Source organism: Pseudophryne corroboree, chromosome 7 (genome assembly GCF_028390025.1).
Source record: "Pseudophryne corroboree isolate aPseCor3 chromosome 7, aPseCor3.hap2, whole genome shotgun sequence".
Classification (NCBI taxonomy): domain Eukaryota; kingdom Metazoa; phylum Chordata; class Amphibia; order Anura; family Myobatrachidae; genus Pseudophryne; species Pseudophryne corroboree.
Window position 1 is genome coordinate 406820495 of NC_086450.1, and position 19236 is coordinate 406839730.

The following is a 19236-nucleotide window of genomic DNA, read 5'->3' on the forward strand; positions in this document are numbered from 1 at the left end:
TGTTTGATGAGGAGGTTTATGTGGAGGCGGAGCAGATGCCGATAAATGGGATGTCGCCCCCTGTGGGCCGACACCAGAGTGGATGGATAGGTGGAAGGTATTAACCGACAGTGTCAACTCCTTACATAAAAGGCTGGATGACGTAACAGCTATAGGACAGCCGGCTTCTCAGCCCGCGCCTGCCCAGGCGTCTCAAAGGCCATCAGGGGCTCAAAAACGCCCGCTCCCTCAGATGGCAGACACAGATGTCGACACGGAGTCTGACTCCAGTGTCAACGAGGTTGAGACATATACACAATCCACTAGGAACATCCGTTACATGATCCCGGCAATAAAAAATGTGTTACACATTTCTGACATTAACCCAAGTACCACTAAAAAAGGGTTTTATGTTTGGGGAGAAAAAGCAGGCAGTGTTTTGTTCCCCCATCCAATGAGTGAATGAAGTGTGAAAAAGCGTGGGTTCCCCCGATAAGAAACTGATAATTTCTAAAAAGTTACTGATGGCGTACCTTTTCCCGCCAGAGGATAAGTTACGCTGGGAGATATCCCCTAGGGTGGATAAGGCGCTCACACGTTTGTCAAAAAAGGTGGCACTGCCGTCTTAGGATACGGCCACTTTGAAGGTACCTGCTGATAAAAAGCAGGAGGCTATCCTGAAGTCTGTATTTACACACTCAGGTACTAGACTGAGACCTGCAGATAGTGCTGCTGCAGCGTGGTCTGTAACCCTGTCAAACAGGGATACTATTTTGCGAACATAAGACGTCGTCTTATATATGAGGGATGCACAGAGGGATATTTTGCCGGCTGGCATCCAGAATTAATGCAATGTCCATTCTGTCAGGAGGGTATTAAAGACCCGACACTGGACAGGTGATGCTGACTTTAAATGGCACATAGAGCCTTATAAGGGTGAGGAATTGTTTGGGGATGGTCTCTGGGACCTCGTATCCACAGCAACAGCTGGGAAGAAAATTTTTTACCTCATGTTTCCTCACAGCCTAAGAAAGCACTGTATTATCAGGTACAGTCCTTTCGGCTTCAGAAAAGCAAGCGGGTCAAAGGCGCTTCCTTTCTGCACAGAGACGAGGGAAGAGGGAAAAAGCTGCACCAGTCAGCCAGTTCCCAGAATCAAAATTCTTCCCCCGCTTCCTCTGAGTCCACCGCATGACGCGGGGGCTCCACAGGCGTAGCCAGGTACGGTGGGGGGCCGCCTCAAAAATTTCAGCGATCAGTGGGCTCGCTCACAGGTGGATCCCTGGATCCTTCAAGTAGTATCTCAGGGGTACAGGCTGGAATTCGAGGCGTCTCCCCCCCGCCGTTTCCTCAAATCTGCCTTTCCGACAACTCCCTCAGGCAGGGAGGCTGTGCTAGAGGCAATTCACAAGCTGTATTCCCAGCAGGTGATAGTCAAGGTGCCCCTACTTCAACAAGGACGGGGTTACTATTCCACACTGTTTGTGGTACCGAAACCGGATGGTTCGGTGAGACCCATTTTAAATTTGAAGTCCTTGAACACATACATAAAAAAATTCAAGTTCAAGATGGAATCGCTCAGGGCGGTTATTGCAAGCCTGGAGGAGGGGGATTACATGGTATCCCTGGACATCAAGGATGCTTACCTACATGTCCCCATTTACCATCCTCACCAGGAGTACCTCAGATTTGTGGTACAGGATTGCCATTACCAATTCCAAACACTGCCGTTTGGACTGTCCACGGCACCGAGGGTCTTTACCAAGGTTATGGCAGAAATGATGATACTCCTTCGAAAAAAGGGACTTTTTAATTATCCCGTACTTGGACGATCTCCTTATAAAGGCGAGGTCCATGGAGCAGTTGTTGGTCGGAGTAGCACTATCTCGGGAAGTGCTACATCAGCACGGATGGATTCTATACATTCCAAAGTCACAGCTGGTTCCTACCACACGCCTGCTGTTTCTGGGGATGGTTCTGGACACAGAACAGAAAAAAGTGTTTCTCCCGCAGGAGAAAGCCAAGGAGCTGTCATCTCTAGTCAGAGACCTCCTGAAACCAAAACAGGTATCGGTGCATCACTGCACACGAGTCCTGGGAAAAATGGTAGCTTCTTACGAAGCAAAATTCCATTCGGCAGGTTCCATGCAAGAACCTTTCAGTAGGACCTCTTGGACAAGTGGTCGGAATCGCATCTTCAGATGCATCGGCTGATAACCCTGTCTCCAAGGACCAGGGTATCTCTACTGTGGTGGTTGCAGAGTGCTCATCTTCAAGAGGGCCGCAGATTCGGCATACAGGACTGGGTCCTGGTAACCACGGATGCCAGCCTTCGAGGCTGGGGGGCAGTCACACAGGGAAGAAATTTCCAAGGACTTTGGTCAAGTCAGGAGTCGTCCCTACACATAAATATTCTGGAACTGAGGGCCATTTACAATGCCCTAAGTCTGGCAAGGCCTCTGCTTCAAAACCAGCCGGTACTGATCCAATCAGACAACATCACGGCAGTCGCCCATGTAAACCGACAGGGCGGCACGAGAAGCAGGATGACGATGGCAGAAGCCACAAGGATTCTCCGATGGGCGGAAAATCACGTCTTAGCACTGTCAGCAGTGTTCATTCCGGGAGTGGACAACTGGGAAGCAGACTTCCTCAGCAGACACGACCGACACCCGGGAGAGTGGGGACTTCATCCAGAAGTCTTCCAACTGTTGGTAAACCGTTGGGAAAGGCCACAGGTGGACATGATGGCGTCCCGCCTAAACAAAAAACTAGATATTGCGCCAGGTCAAGGGACCCTCAGGCAATAGCTGTGGACGGTCTAGTGACACCGTGGGTGTACCAGTCGGTTTATGTATTCCCTCCTCTGCCTCTCATACCAAAGGTACTGAGAATAATAAGAAAACGAGGAGTAAGAACGATACTCGTGGTTCCGGATGGGCCAAGAAGAGCTTGGTACCCAGAACTTCAAGAAATAATAGGACCCATGGCCTCTACCGCTCAGACAGGATCTGCTACAGCAGGGGCCCTGTCTGTTCCAAGACTTACCGCGGCTGCGTTGGACGGCATGGCGGTTGAATTCCGGATCCTAAAGCAAAAGGGCATTCCGGAGGAAGTCATTCCTACGCTGATAAAAGTCAGGAAAGAAGTAACCGCAAACCATTATCACCGTATTTGGCGAAAATATGTTGCGTGGTGTGAGGCCAGGAAGGCCCCAACAGAGAAATTTCAGCTGGGTCGTTTTCTGCACTTCCTACAGTCAGGAGTGACTATGGGCCTAAAATTGGGTTCCATTAAGGTCCAGATTTCGGCTCTGTCGATTTTCTTCCAGAAAGAACTGGCTTCACTGCCTGGAGTTCAGACATTTGTAAAGGGAGTGCTACATATTCAGCCCCTTTTTTGTGCCTTCTGTGGCACCTTGGGATCTCAACGTGGTGTTGAGTTTCTTAAAATCACATTGGTTTGAGCCACTTAAAACTGTGGATTTGAAATATCTCACGTGGAAAGTGGTCATGTTATTGGCCTTGGCTTCTGCCAGGCGTGTGTCAGAATTGGCGGCTTTGTCATGTAAAAGCCCTTATCTGATTTTCCATATGGATAGGGCAGAATTGAGGACTCGTCCCCAGTTTCTCCCTAAGGTGGTATCAGCTTTTCACTTGAACCAACCTATTGTAGTGCCTGCGGCTACTAGGGACTTGGAGGATTCCAAGTTACTGGACGTAGTCAGGGCCTTAAAAATTTATATTTCCAGGACGGCTGGAGTCAGGAAAACGGACTAGTTTCTTTTATCCTGTAGGCACCCAACAAAATAGGTGCTCCTGCTTCTAAGCAGACTATTGCTCGCTGAATTTGTAGCACAATTCAGCTGGAGCATTCTGCGGCTGGATTGCCGCATCCTAAATCAGTAACAGCCCATTCCACAAGGAAAGTGGGCTCATCTTGGGCGGCTACCCGAGGGGTCTCGGCTTTACAACTTTGCCGAGCTGCAACTTGGTCAGGGGCAAACACGTTTGCTAAATTCTACAAATTTGATACCCTGGCTGAGGAGGACCTTGAGTTCTCTCATTCGGTGCTGCAGAGTCATCCGCACTCTCCCGCCCGTTTGGGAGCTTTGGTATAATCCCCATGGTCCTTACGGAGTTCCCAGCATCCACTAGGACGTCAGAGAAAATAAGATTTTACTCACCGGTAAATCTATTTCTCGTAGTCCGTAGTGGATGCTGGGCGCCCGTCCCAAGTGCGGATTGTCTGCAATACTTGTATATAGTTATTGCCTAACTAAAGGGTTATTGTTGAGCCATCTGTTGAGAGGCTCAGTTATATTTCATACTGTTAACTGGGTATAGTATCACGAGTTATACGGTGTGATTGGTGTGGCTGGTATGAGTCTTACCCGGGATTCAAAATCCTTCCTTATTGTGTCAGCTCTTCCGGGCACAGTATCCTAACTGAGGTCTGGAGGAGGGGCATAGAGGGAGGCGCCAGTGCACACCAGATAGTACCTAATCTTTCTTTTAGAGTGCCCAGTCTCCTGCGGAGCCCGTCTATTCCCCATGGCCCTTACGGAGTTCCCAGCATCCACTACGGACTACGAGAAATAGATTTACCGGTGAGTAAAATCTTATTTTTCTGCTCATAATATAATTATTTGCATTTTTTTCTTTTTCTTGCCTACAAATGCATAATTATCAATTTTTATACATTATAGGGCACCATCATATTCTGTTGCACTTTCATTTGGTAACACAGTACTACATCAAGACTGGGTATTAACACCTAGACAGCTCAATTCCTAGTTCCTGTGCGTGGAAAGCATGGCTGGAATTGAAGGTGCCAGGTGCTTCCAGAAAATTTAATTATTATGGTGTATAGTAGTTAGAAAACCAATGAGATAAACCGACCATTATCTGTCTACAGAAACCTCCCAGAGAATTCGAAACTTCTGGATCGCATCCCTATCAGCCACTTCTGGGACCAAAGTGAACCACGGCTGCTAGCATGCGAGGCAGTGCTGGCCGTCGTACAGTCAGTGCACCCATCACCAAAGCACAACCAGCTCATGGAGATAAATGATGGAAAGGTACAGAACGGGCGATGCTATAACAAGTCACAGGAAAATGTTGTGCATATCTACCTGTAAACTGAAGAAAGAAACCTGTTAAGCCTATTGTATATATACAATGCACTGTTAGCGGTATATTTACTAAAGTGCAGGTTTATAAAAGTGGAGATGTTGCCCATCACAAACAATTAGATTCTATTTATCATTTATTTACCACCTTCTAGAAGATTATAGCTAGAAAGAATATAGGCCCTCATTCCGAGTTGTTCGCTCGTTGCCGATTTTCTCTATATTGCGATTAGTCGCTTACTGCGCATGCGCAATGTTCGCAGAGCGCATGCGCTTAGTTATTTTACTCAACAGTTAGGTATTTTACTCACGGCATTACGAGGATTTTTCTTCGTTCTGGTGAACGGAGTGTGATTGACAGGAAGTGGGTGTTTCTGGGCGGAAACTGGCCGTTTTATGGGTGTGTGTGAAAAAACGCTGCCGTTTCTGGGAAAAACGCGGGAGTGGCTGGAGAAACGGGGGAGTGCCTGGGCGAACGCTGGGTGTGTTTGTGACGTCAAACCAGGATCGAAACTGACTGAACTGATCGCAGTGGCAGAGTAAGTGTCGAGCTACTCAGAAACTGCTAAGAAATTTCTATTCGCAATTTTGCGAATCTTTCGTTCGCAATTCTGCTAAGCTAAGATACACTCCCAGAGGGCGGCGGCTTAGCGTGTGCAATGCTGCTAAAAGCAGCTAGCGAGCGAACAACTCGGAATGAGGGCCATAATTGGTTGCCGTGGGCAACATCTCCACTTCTATAAACCAGCACTTTAGTAAGTATACCCCTTAGTAACTATCTCTTTGGTTCACCAATATTACTGCAGTACTCCCTGGGCACTTAGGAAAAATCCATTGTGGGATGACTAGTCAGTCTGTCAGTCCCTAGGAACTGAGTCTGTTCCTCATGACTTAGTGATACCACTAGTTCCTTCAAAATGTCATGGTAATGTTCTCATGCATACTGGTTCAGTCCACAAAATGGCTGACTCCACTGAGTTTGGACAATGGTTTGCACTTTAATGAAGTTTTAATTGATTTATAAAATACAATATAAACAACATTGATAACCATGAAAAGGGTGCCAGAAGGAACATAATATTTCAAATACATTTCTCTGACGTCCTAGTGGATGCTGGGGACTCCGTCAGGACCATGGGGAATAGCGGCTCCGCAGGAGACAGGGCACAAAATTTAAAAGTTTGACCACTAGGTGGTGTGTACTGGCTCCTCCCCCATGACCCTCCTCCAAGCCTCAGTTAGGTTTTTGTGCCCGTCCGAGCAGGGTGAAATCTAGGTGGCTCTCATAAAGAGCTGCTTAGAGTAAAAGTTTTGATAGTTTTATTATTTTCAGTGAGTCCTGCTGGCAACAGGCTCACTGCAACGAGGGACCTAGGGGAGAAGAAGTGAACTCACCTGCGTGCAGGATGGATTTGCTTCTTAGGCTACTGGACACTAGCTCCAGAGGGACGATCACAGGTACAGCCTGGATGGGTCACCGGAGCCGCGCCGCCGACCCCCTTACAGATGCCGAAGTAAGAAGAGGTCCAGAAACCGGCGGCTGAAGGCTTTTCAGTCTTCATGAGGTAGCGCACAGCACTGCAGCTGTGCGCCATTGCGCTCAGGCACACTTCACACCGGCGGTCACTGAGGGTGCAGGGCGCTGGGGGGGGCGCCCTGGGCAGCAATGTTAATACCTTTCTGGCTAAAAAGAATACATCACATATAGTCCATGAGGCTATATGGATGTATTTCACCCCTGCCAGGTCTCAGAAAAACCGGGAGAAGAGCCCGCCGGAATAGGGGGCGGGGCCTATCTCCTCAGCACACAGCGCCATTTTCCTACACAGCTCCGCTGCTAGGAAGGCTCCCAGGCTCTCCCCTGCACTGCACTACAGAAACAGGGTAAAAAACAGAGAGGGGGGGCATTTTTTGGCGATATTATATATATTTAAGCAGCTATAAGGAAACAACACTTATATAAGGTTGTTCCTATATAATTATAGCGCTTTGGTGTGTGCTGGCAAACTCTCCCTCTGTCTCCCCAAAGGGCTAGTGGGGTCCTGTCTTCTATCAGAGCATTCCCTGTGTGTCTGCTGTGTGTCGGTACGTGTGTGTCGACATGTATGAGGACGATGTTGGTGTGGAGGCGGAGCAATTGCCGGTAATGGTGATGTCACCCCCTAGGGAGTGGACACCGGAATGGATGGCTTTGTTTATGGAATTACGTGATAATGTCAGCACGCTGCAAAAGTCGGTTGACGACATGAGACGACCGGCAAACCAGTTAGTACCTGTACAGGCGTCTCAAACACCGTCAGGGGCTGTAAAACGCCCTTTGCCTCAGTCGGTCGACACAGACCCAGACACGGACACCGAATCTAGTGTCGACGGTGAAGAAACGAACGTATTTTCCAGTAGGGCCACACGTTATATGAACACGGCAATGAAGGAGGCTTTGCATATCTCTGATACTGGTACCACAAAAAGGGGTATTATGTGGGGTCTGAAAAAATTACCTGTAGTTTTTCCTGAATCAGAGGAATTGAATGACGTGTGTGATGAAGCGTGGGTTACCCCTGATAAAAAACTGCTAATTTCAAAGAAGTTATTGGCGTTATACCCTTTCCCGCCAGAGGTTAGGGCGCGCTGGGAAACACCCCCTAGGGTGGACAAGGCGCTCACACGTTTATCCAAACAAGTGGCGTTACCGTCTCCTGATACGGCCGCCCTCAAGGATCCAGCTGATAGGAGGCTGGAAAATACTCTAAAAAGTATATACACACATACTGGTGTTATACTGCGACCAGCAATCGCCTCAGCCTGGATGTGCAGTGCTGGGGTGGCTTGGTCGGATTCCCTGACTGAAAATATTGATACCCTGGATAGGGACAGTATTTTATTGACTATAGAGCATTTAAAGGATGCATTCCTTTATATGCGAGATGCACAGAGGGATATCTGCACTCTTGCATCAAGAGTAAGTGCGATGTCCATATCTGCCAGAAGAAGTCTATGGACACGACAGTGGTCAGGCGATGCGGATTCCAAACGTCATATGGAAGTATTGCCGTATAAAGGGGAGGAATTATTTGGGGTCGGTCTATCGGATTTGGTAGCCACGGCAACAGCCGGGAAGTCCACCTTTTTACCTCAAGTCCCCTCCCAGCAGAAAAAGACGCAGTCTTTTCAGCCGCAGTCCTTTCGTTCCTATAAGAACAAGCGAGCAAAAGGACATTCATATTTGCCCCGAGGCAAAGGAAAGGGTAAGAGACTGCAGCAAGCAGCCCCTTCCCAGGAGCAGAAGTCCTCCCCGGCTTCTGCAAAGGCCTCAGCATGACGCTGGGACCTTACAAGCGGACTCAGGGGCGGTGGGGGGTCGCCTCAAGAATTTCAGCGCACAGTGGGCTCACTCGCAGGTGGACCCCTGGATCCTGCAGGTAGTATCTCAGGGTTACAGGTTGGAATTCGAGAAGTCTCCCCCTCGCCGGTTCCTAAAATCTGCTTTGCCAACGTCTCCCTCAGACAGGGCGACGGTATTGGAAGCCATTCACAAGCTGTATTCTCAGCAGGTGATAATCAAGGTACCCCTTCTACAACAGGGAAAGGGGTATTACTCCACGCTATTTGTGGTTCCGAAGCCGGACGGCTCGGTAAGACCTATTCTAAATCTGAAATCTCTGAACCTGTACATACAAAGATTCAAGTTCAAGATGGAGTCACTCAGAGCAGTGATAGCGAATCTGGAAGAAGGGGATTTTATGGTGTCCTTGGACATCAAGGATGCTTACCTTCATGTCCCAATTTGCCCTTCACACCAAGGGTACCTCAGGTTCGTGGTACAAAACTGTCATTATCAGTTTCAGACGCTGCCGTTTGGATTGTCCACGGCACCCAGGGGCTTTACCAAGGTAATGGCCGAAATGATGATCCTTCTTCGAAGAGAAGGCGTATTAATTATCCCTTACTTGGACGATCTCCTGATAAGGGCAAGATCCAGAGAACAGCTGGAGGTCGGAGTAGCACTAACTCAAGTAGTGCTCCAACAGCACGGGTGGAATCTGAATTTTCCAAAATCCCAACTGATCCCGACGACACGTCTGCTGTTCCTAGGGATGATTCTGGACACTGTTCAGAAAAAGGTATTTCTTCCGGAGGAGAAAGCCAGGGAGTTATCCGAACTCGTCAGGAACCTCCTAAAACCAGGGACAGTGTCTGTGCATCAATGCACAAGAGTCCTGGGAAAAATGGTGGCTTCTTACGAAGCGATTCCATTCGGCAGATTCCATGCACGAATTTTTCAGTGGGATCTGCTAGACAAATGGTCCGGATCGCATCTGCAGATGCATCAGCGGATAAAATTGTCGACAAGGACAAGGGTCTCTCTGCTATGGTGGTTGCAGAGTGCTCATCTGTTAGAGGGCCGCAGATTCGGCATACAGAACTGGGTCCTAGTGACCACGGATGCCAGCCTGAGAGGCTGGGGAGCGGTCACACAAGGAAGAAACTTCCAGGGCGTGTGGTCAAGCCTGGAAACGTCTCTTCACATAAATATACTGGAACTAAGAGCAATCTACAATGCTCTAAGCCTGGCAAAACCTCTGCTTCAGGGTCAGCCGGTGTTGATCCAGTCGGACAACATCACGGCAGTCGCCCACGTAAACAGACAGGGCGGCACAAGAAGCAGGAGGGCAATGGCAGAAGCTGCAAGGATTCTTCGCTGGGCGGAAAATCATGTGATAGCACTGTCAGCAGTGTTCACCACATGATTGTAGTCCATTGGGAAAGACCAATGGTGGACATGATGGCGTCCCGCCTCAACAAAAAACTGGACAGGTATTGCGCCAGGTCAAGAGACCCTCAGGCAATAGCTGTGGACGCTCTGGTAACACCATAAGTGTACCAGTCAGTGTATGTGTTCCCTCCTCTGCCTCTCATACCCAAGGTACTGAGAATTATACGGCAAAGGGGAGTAAGAACGATACTAGTGGCTCCGGACTGGCCAAGAAGGACTTGGTACCCGGAAGATCCGTGGCCTCTACCTCTAAGAAGGGATCTGCTTCAGCAGAGACCGTGTCTATTCCAAGACTTACCGCGGCTGCGTTTGACGGCATGGCGGTTGAACGCCGGATCCTAAGGGAAAAAGGCATTCCGGAAGAGGTCATCCCTACCCTGGTCAAAGCCAGGAAGGAGGTGACTGCACAACATTATCACCGCATTTGGAGAAAATATGTTGCATGGTGTGAGGCCAGGAAGGCCCCGACAGAGGAATTTCAACTGGGTCGATTCCTACATTTCCTGCAAACAGGATTATCTATGGGCCTCAAATTAGGGTCCATTAAGGTTCAAATTTCGGCCCTGTCGATTTTCTTCCAGAAAGAATTGGCTTCAGTTCCTGAAGTCCAGACTTTTGTAAAAGGAGTACTACATATACAGCCCCCGGTTGTGCCCCCAGTGGCACCGTGGGATCTCAATGTAGTTTTGGATTTTCTCAAATCCCATTGGTTTGAGCCACTCAAATCGGTAGATTTGAAATATCTTACATGGAAAGTAACCATGCTACTGGCCCTGGCTTCAGCCAGGAGAGTGTCGGAATTGGCGGCTTTATCGTATAAAAGCCCATATCTGATTTTCCATTCGGACAGGGCAGAATTGAGGACGCGTCCTCATTTTCTGCCTAAGGTGGTATCAGCGTTTCACCTGAACCAGCCTATTGTGGTGCCTGCGGCTACTAGCGATTTGGAGGATTCCAAGTTGCTGGACGTTGTCAGAGCATTGAAAATATATATTTCAAGGACGGCTGGAGTCAGAAAATCTGACTCGCTGTTTATACTGTATGCACCCAACAAGCTGGGTGCTCCTGCTTCTAAGCAGACGATTGCTCGTTGGATTTGTAGCACAATTCAACTGGCACATTCTGTGGCAGGCCTGCCACAGCCTAAATCTGTCAATGCCCACTCCACAAGGAAGGTGGGCTCATCTTGGGCGGCTGCCCGAGGGGTCTCGGCATTACAACTCTGCCGAGCAGCTACGTGGTCAGGGGAGAACACGTTTGTAAAATTCTACAAATTTGATACCCTGGCTAAGGAGGACCTGGAGTTCTCTCATTCGGTGCTGCAGAGTCATCCGCACTCTCCCGCCCGTTTGGGAGCTTTGGTATAATCCCCATGGTCCTGACGGAGTCCCCAGCATCCACTAGGACGTCAGAGAAAATAAGAATTTACTCACCGGTAATTCTATTTCTCGTAGTCCGTAGTGGATGCTGGGCGCCCATCCCAAGTGCGGATTGTCTGCAATACTTGTACATAGTTATTGTTACAAAAAAATCGGGTTGTTTATTGTTGTGAGCCATCTTTTCAGAGGCTCCTACGTTATCATACTGTTAACTGGGTTCAGATCACAAGTTGTACGGTGTGATTGGTGTGGCTGGTATGAGTCTTACCCGGGATTCAAAATCCTTCCTTATTGTGTACGCTCGTCCGGGCACAGTATCCTAACTGAGGCTTGGAGGAGGGTCATGGGGGGAGGAGCCAGTACACACCACCTAGTGGTCAAACTTTTAAATTTTGTGCCCTGTCTCCTGCGGAGCCGCTATTCCCCATGGTCCTGACGGAGTCCCCAGCATCCACTACGGACTACGAGAAATAGAATTACCGGTGAGTAAATTCTTATTTTTTTATCTGCTTTTGTGTAAGCCTACTTTCAAGTGTCAGCCATGTTTGATTACCTCATGATGGCTTTGACTTGACTGATTTATATTCTTTATTATATTTATGTACCTAAAGTTGCTGTTATCCTGTGTGAACATGACTGAGTTGATTTCTGTGAGATTGGATTGGATAAGGGCACTTAAGCATGTTTTCTTGTACTTACAGGATGATGTGCTGGTCATGTCATTTTTCAGCACCCCGGAATATGGTCTCTTACTGCAGGAAAGCTATCCCAGGCCTGCTCCTTTTCAGTCACTTCTCGGCATTGAGGTCCCGCACTATTACTTCACTAAGAGGGTGAGTGAGCCGTCTGATTAGCCCGAAAAGAAGATAACTGGGCATCACTTGTTACTGTATATTGATAATATCGATATTATCTTAAACCATAAAGCTATACCTTTAAACACACTTTTACCATTGAGCCGCTGCGGCCGCTAGACTTATTACACACGCTACGCACTTTGTACGTTATTTGCGTACAGAGTCCCGTACGTTGTACGTACTTGGCGTACACACGCCGCGCTGGGTGTACAGAGTACGCACAGCGCGCGCGCGCACTTTTAATAAACTTTAAACCTTATTCGTAATGCAATGCAATGTTATTCTTACACTCTAAACCATGTGCCGCAAAGCACTGTAATGATGTTACACCTTAAACCTTACGCAGCGCTGACGGTATAAAGTACCTGCTATGCGTACACACCTTATCAATACACTCTTAAACCTTATACAGTTAAATACACTTTAAACCCTAGCAGGGAAATGAGGACACAACACCGATTTGTAGTTAACCGCTGGGTTCTAACACCACAGTGGATTAATTGAAAGGGGATAACAGTACAAATTATACACTACAAGGCTAACAAGATAAATCTACAACAGAATAATGGCTACAGTCAATGTACATACGTGAGAATATTCGCTTGCGCAACCTGGACCAGTCCTCCGCTCATCAGGTAGATAGCGTTCAGAGTCTTGTGACAGGCCAGGCAACAACAGGCTTTTTATACACAACTTCCATATACAATACAATGGTTACTGTAATCCCTTTGTCTATTGGACACAGAGATGCATCTTTACATTACAGGAGAGGTCATAGGTTGATTTGAAAAGGTGGGCGATGTCTTTCCCAACTGCTCTTGTGGGTGTTATCCTCTGGATTCCCGCCGCATACATAATATACAGTAAATACAGTTTATATCTATATTCTACTTCTGCACATAACTATACGCAGGAACATGCAATCTTTCTCTAACCAACACCGGAATGTTACCCTTAAAATACCCTACAGCTGGATACTAGACATCACCCTATAACCTTTGTCTGTCCCTTCCTATCATGCAAAGGTGAATCCCCTAGTCCTGGAATCATTTAAACTGTTGATACTTGTTGATGTGGTGCAGGGGAGCTATGTGTACAAAATGCACTATTTGGGTTAAATATGTAATGTTCTGATAACCCTCTATGCGCTCACAAACTCCGCCGTAAATACCCACACCACGCGCAGGAACGCGGGAGCGATCATACGCAAATTGCGGATATGTGCACGCACGGCGGAACAAGTGCACGCGCAGCGGGCATGTGTGAGTGGTTAGTACATGATGTATGCATTACAATATTTTTCGACTTTGACAATATACTCCTTTCACTAGACAGAAATGATTCACTTTATGTATTGTCAGCATGTTAGAGACTCACGGCTTGCCAGGACCAGAACTAACGTTTGCTGTTCATTTGGTCCTTTAAATGTAATTGTCCTTTATGCTAGTTTTCATTTGTTTTGCTTTGCATGATGTATTTATTTTCTTTATCTTTTTTTTTTGCCATTTGCCTTCAGTTGTTATTCAGGAGGGGGTGTATATTTCAGCCTGTTGTAAGTATATAAATGTCATCTTTCCATAGTGGGCTTTGTTTTATCTTTTCTAATCATTTTGTTTGGTGTTTTTAAACCTCCAGAACAAAACCTGGAATAAGATATTTTATATATATATATATATATATATATATATATATATATATATATATATAAAAGCAAGCAGGGATGCGGCACTCACGAACACTTGGGAAGAAAATCACAGACACCAATTCTGGTATAATCAACGTTTCAATCCTTTAAGGATTTTCGTCAGGAGCAAGCATTGCTCCTGACGAAAATCCTTAAACGTTGATTATACCAGAATTGGTGTCTGTGATTTTCTTCCCAAGTGTTCGTGAGTGCCGCATCCCTGCTTGCTTGTATTTGTTTTATGAGGGCACCAGAACCAGCTGTGTACGAGGTGGAGTGCCGGGTAAACTGCATTGTGTGTGTGTATATATATATATATATATATATGTATGTGTGTGTATGTATATATATATATATATATATATATATATATAATTCAAAAGTCGCAGTACACCCTTTTGTTTCAAAAACCGTGCAGGAAACGGTAAAACTGAATACTCCAGTAAGGTATGGGTGAGGTAGGCTATCTTTTAGGGTATGTACAAAACATGGGCGCCATCTTGAATCTAAGTCTGTTTTCCCATTTTCTGCACAGTTTTTGAAACAAAAATGTGTACTGCGACTTCTGAATATATATATATATATATATATATATATATATACATACACACACTGCTCAAAAAAATAAAGGGAACACTAAAATAACACATCCTAGATCTGAATGAATTAAATATTCTTATTAAATACTTTGTTCTTTACATAGTTGAATGTGCTGACAACAAAATCACACAAAAATTATCAATAAAAATCAAATTTATTAACCCATGGAGGTCTGGATTTGGAGTCACACTCAAAATTAAAGTGGAAAAACACACTACAGGCTGATCCAACTTTGATGTAATGTCCTTAAAACAAGTCAAAATGAGGCTCAGTAGTGTGCGTGGCCTCCACGTGCCTGTATGACCTCCCTACAATGCCTGGGCATGCTCCTGATGAGGTGGCGGATGGTCTCCTGAGGGATCTCCTCCCAGACCTGGACTAAAGCATCCGCCAACTCCTGGACAGTCTGTGGTGCAACGTGGCGTTGGTGGATGGAGCGAGACATGATGTCCCAGATGTGCTCAATTGGATTCAGGTCTGGGGAACGCGTGGGCCAGTCCATAGCATCAATGCCTTCGTCTTGCAGGAACTGCTGACACACTCCAGCCACATGACGTCTAGCATGGTCTTGCATTAGGAGGAACCCAGGGCCAACCGCACCAGCATATGGTCTTACAAGGGGTCTGAGGATCTCATCTCGGTACCTAATGGCAGTCAGGCTACCTCTGGCGAGCACATGGAGGGCTGTGCGGCCCCCAAAAGAAATGCCATCCCACACCATTACTGACCCACTGCCAAACCGGTCATGCTGGAGGATGTTGCAGGCAGCAGAACATTCTCCTTGGCATCTCCAGACTCTGTCACGTCTGTCACATGTGCTCCGTGAGAACCTGATTTCATCTGTGAAGAGCACAGGGCGTCAGTGGCGAATTTGCCAATCTTGGTGTTCTCTGGCAAATGCCAAACGTCCTGCACGGTGTTGGGCTGTAAGCACAACCCCCACCTGTGGACGTCGGGCCCTCATACCACCCTCATGGAGTCTGTTTCTAATCGTTTGAATAGACACATGCACATTTGTGGCTTGCTGGAGGTCATTTTGCAGGGCTCTGGCAGTGCTCCTCCTGTTCCTCCTTGCACAAAGGCGGAGGTAGCGGTCCTGCTGCTGGGTTGTTGCCCTCCTACGGCCTCCTCCACGTCTCCTGATGTACTGGCCTGTCTCCTGGTAGCGCCTCCATGCTCTGGACACTACACTGACAGACACAGCAAACCTTCTTGCCACAGCTCGCATTGATGTGCCATCCTGGATGAGCTGCACTACCTGAGCCACTTGTGTGGGTTGTAGACTCCGTCTCATGCTACCACTAGAGTGAAAGCACCGCCAGCTTTAAAAAGTGACCAAAACATCAGCCAGAAAGCATAGGAGCTGAGAAGTGGACTGTGGTCACCACCTGCAGAACAACTCCTTTATTGGGGGTGTCTTGCTAATTGCCTATAATTTCCACCTGTTGTCTATTCCATTTGCACAACAGCATGTGAAATTGATTGACAATCAGTGTTGCTTCCTAAGTGGACTTTTTGATTTCACAGAAGTGTGATTGACTTGGAGTTACATTGTGTTGTTTAAGTGTTCCCTTTATTTTTTTGAGCAGTGTGTGTGTGTGTGTATGTGTGTATATATATATATATATATATATATATATATATATATATATATATATATATTATATATTAGTGTGTGCCCGGCACTCCTCAAAGGGTGTTGTATATCCTTGCTGCGGTACCCTTCATAGGTCAAAGCAATGGCCTCATATAGATGCTATATTCAGTGTCACTCCACAGACTCCAATCATAGTTAAAATGCCATACTTTATTAGTCCAACAGTGCTTCGGGGTCTTGTGGGGGTGGAGGGGTGGGGCCATTTTATTTTTCATTATTATTTGGAAAAGGAAAACACTAAAGTTATGTGTTTACTGTGTCACCATCATCAGTGTAAGCACATATGTCTGCTAGAGCTGCTGCTTATGTGCCTCCTACTAGATGTATATGCAGATGTGGCAGAGTCTACCTGGTGTGTAATAGTTATAGTTACAGGTGCATGCCCTCCAATTAAACGGTCACGTGACCAAGTTATGCTCAATCCTACTGTAAATGCAGGCCTATTTTACTGAATATGATCTCCATCCATATATATAGCAGGTCCTTTATTTATAAATACAATGGGGGAATTTATCAAATCTTGCAGAGAGATCAAGTTGAGAGAGATAAAGTACCAACCAATCAGCTCCTAACTGGCATTTTCCAAACATAGCGGCATGGCAATTAGGATCTGATTGGCTGGTACTTTATCTTTCTCCAAGGCTTAGTACAAAGACTCCTTTATTTCTCCAAGATTTGATAAATCTCCCCCCCTCCCTGTATCTGCTAGCAAATTTAACCAATAACCCATTTTTCACTGCTTTCACTCCACCCACACCCAGTCACCTCTTCAACCATGGTGACATTAGAGTAGTGGTCACTCAGGTAACCGCTCAGTTAGTGTAGAGAGCATGCGCATGAGCTTCGCCTTGCAGTGAGGGAGTGACACTCAGAGCTTAGTGAGAAGTGCAGACTGCTCCGACTGAATTACATACAGTTTGGGGGCATTATCATTACCCTGTATTACAAAATGATGTACATTATGATGCTCTTTTAGAATGTGATATAAAACCCATCGTGCCATGTCCTTATTAGGCGGTAAGGAAATAACTCCCAACAAAGGATTTATCCAATGTAAACCATGGGATTGAGAGTATCACAGTGCGGCTCCTTGGGTTTACTGTGCGCAATTTTTAGAGTACTTGTTGAAGTAGCTTTTGGCAGAGCTTTCAAGCAAAATCTTCAGCTGTTTTTCTGGGAATTGCTCTCTTTGAGAATAGATGCGATATCAATTACCCAGCCACCTTTGCGTCAATAAAGACATACCCAAAATGTAAACTGCTGGGGTGCAAGGACCTAAGTTCAGGAGTCACAGAGCCTAGTACTCCAAAGATATGGCCTCTGTTTTCTCCTGGTGATAGGAGGATGCATGGTAATCTGTCAGCCACACGCATCATGCAGGCGATGTGACCATATGTTCACATGATAAGATAACTAAGGTGACTAGTGTTGCATAACGGTCAGTGAGGTAAATTTACTAAGATAGAAGTTCTATTTAAGATGGGATGTTGCCCATAGCAACCAATCAGATTCTACTTCTCATTTACCTAGCACCTTCTAGAAGATAATTCCTGGAATCTGATAGGTTGTTAAGGGCAACATCCCATCTTAAAGAGAACTCCCATCTTAGTAAATTTACCACCTGTTTATTTAGGCAGCTGTTGTAAAGGAAGCCACTAACTACTTAACTTCTTTGAACTTCCACAGCCAGGTGAGGATGAGGAGATACCCGCCACAGCGGAAGCAGACACACCGCGGATGCCCAGCATGGTGGCAAAGAAGCCCCTGAGGGACTTCATTGGGTTGGAGGATTGTGAAAAGGCGACACGAGATGCTTTACTTAACTTCAGCTTCTACCTCACTGTAGGAGACATGGATGAGGCCTTCAAATCAATAAAGCTCATTAAAAGGTATGAAGTGTAATTATTATTATTATTATTATTATTGATATGGTGCCATATGTGGTCTGCAGCATCGCACAGAGGGCAGACTACAAGACCGTACAATACAGAAGACAAATAACACAGCAAGTGATAACCTGGAGGGTAATGGGGTGCACGGGGTAATCTTCCACTGCTTTGACCCACCTGTACTTTATTTACTTGTTGTCTATATTAGGGACTTGACCCTGAGCCGCATGCAATGGCATATTCACGTAGTTGAGCAGTTGTTTGCAATTACGCTTGTGTGAGAATTTATGAAAACACATCGGGTGGGATCCAATTGCCAGTGATACTTTTTTGGATGGAAAAAATGGGCTGTTATCGCGATTTTAGCCTAATGGTCATTTTTTATAGCTCGTTTTTTTTCACCCAAAAAATTGTCTCGTTTTTGGGCGAAAACACATCTGGGTCCATGGTCTGCACAGGGTTAATTCTTAACCTTAGGCATGATGGCTGGTGGAGACCAGGACTGACACCGAACAATAAGCTTGTGAGCCTCCCAGGATGCACTGGGCTTATTCCCCTTCATAAGCGTTCCTGAGGCACGCAAAACATAAATCCTCATAACTTATGGGATAGCCTCGGACGAGTAGGTTAGCCAGGGTAAGTTACTGGCCATGCGGTGCATGTGTTACCCAGAGTGTTGGTACAGAGGTGCTGTTGTGATCAGAACAGATGGTATCAGAAATGGGGCGGAAACGTGATGGGAGTTCCTGGGCAGTGACTGGGAGGTGGCTTATGGGCGTGTTCTTGGAGGGTCACAGGTGTGTCCGTGAAAGCGACTACATTGCGACTACAAAGCGACTACATTGCCAGACAAACAACCACAGCCTTAGGAGGTGACGATGCCTATTCTATACCCTGTATAAAACACGCTAAAAGGTTAAAGAACACAGTACGCAATTGGCGTATGGAATACCGTAAGAGTACGCACGTAGCGTAACGAACGCTTAGCCGTGGATGAGACGCGCGAGCGGCACGTTCGCTCACGGCTTAGAGCGTACAGGCAAGCACGCTATAGGCTGCCGACTAACGTAATGATACGCTATCAGCGTAGCGGACGCTCGGGACCACGAGGAGATCACAAGCGGCGCTGACGCTCAGTGTTAAACCTCTATAACTATACCATAAACAATGTACTTATACTGTAAACCTTGTGCAGTGATAAGGTGTAAATGCAACACAGTGTAACCTTGTTAGTTTAAAAGCTGTATGAGCGTATGTGACGCTCAGAGAACCCCTTAGCAATATAA

General features: G+C 46.5%; 1 protein-coding gene across 5 annotated transcripts in view; it reads left to right on the forward strand.

Annotated features, from left to right (window-relative positions):
* IFT140 (intraflagellar transport 140) overlaps positions 1-19236 on the forward strand; it is a 364909-nt gene that overhangs the window by 142384 nt on the left and 203289 nt on the right. For 4 of the 5 annotated variants that reach the window (XM_063934664.1, XM_063934666.1, XM_063934665.1 and 1 more), the window contains 4 exons: positions 4897-5059; positions 11965-12096; positions 13637-13672; positions 17748-17950. In XM_063934664.1, the coding sequence (XP_063790734.1) occupies positions 4897-5059; positions 11965-12096; positions 13637-13672; positions 17748-17950 (534 nt within the window). The remainder of the gene's footprint in view (positions 1-4896; positions 5060-11964; positions 12097-13636; positions 13673-17747; positions 17951-19236) is intronic. The other variant, XM_063934667.1, reaches the window with a different exon arrangement.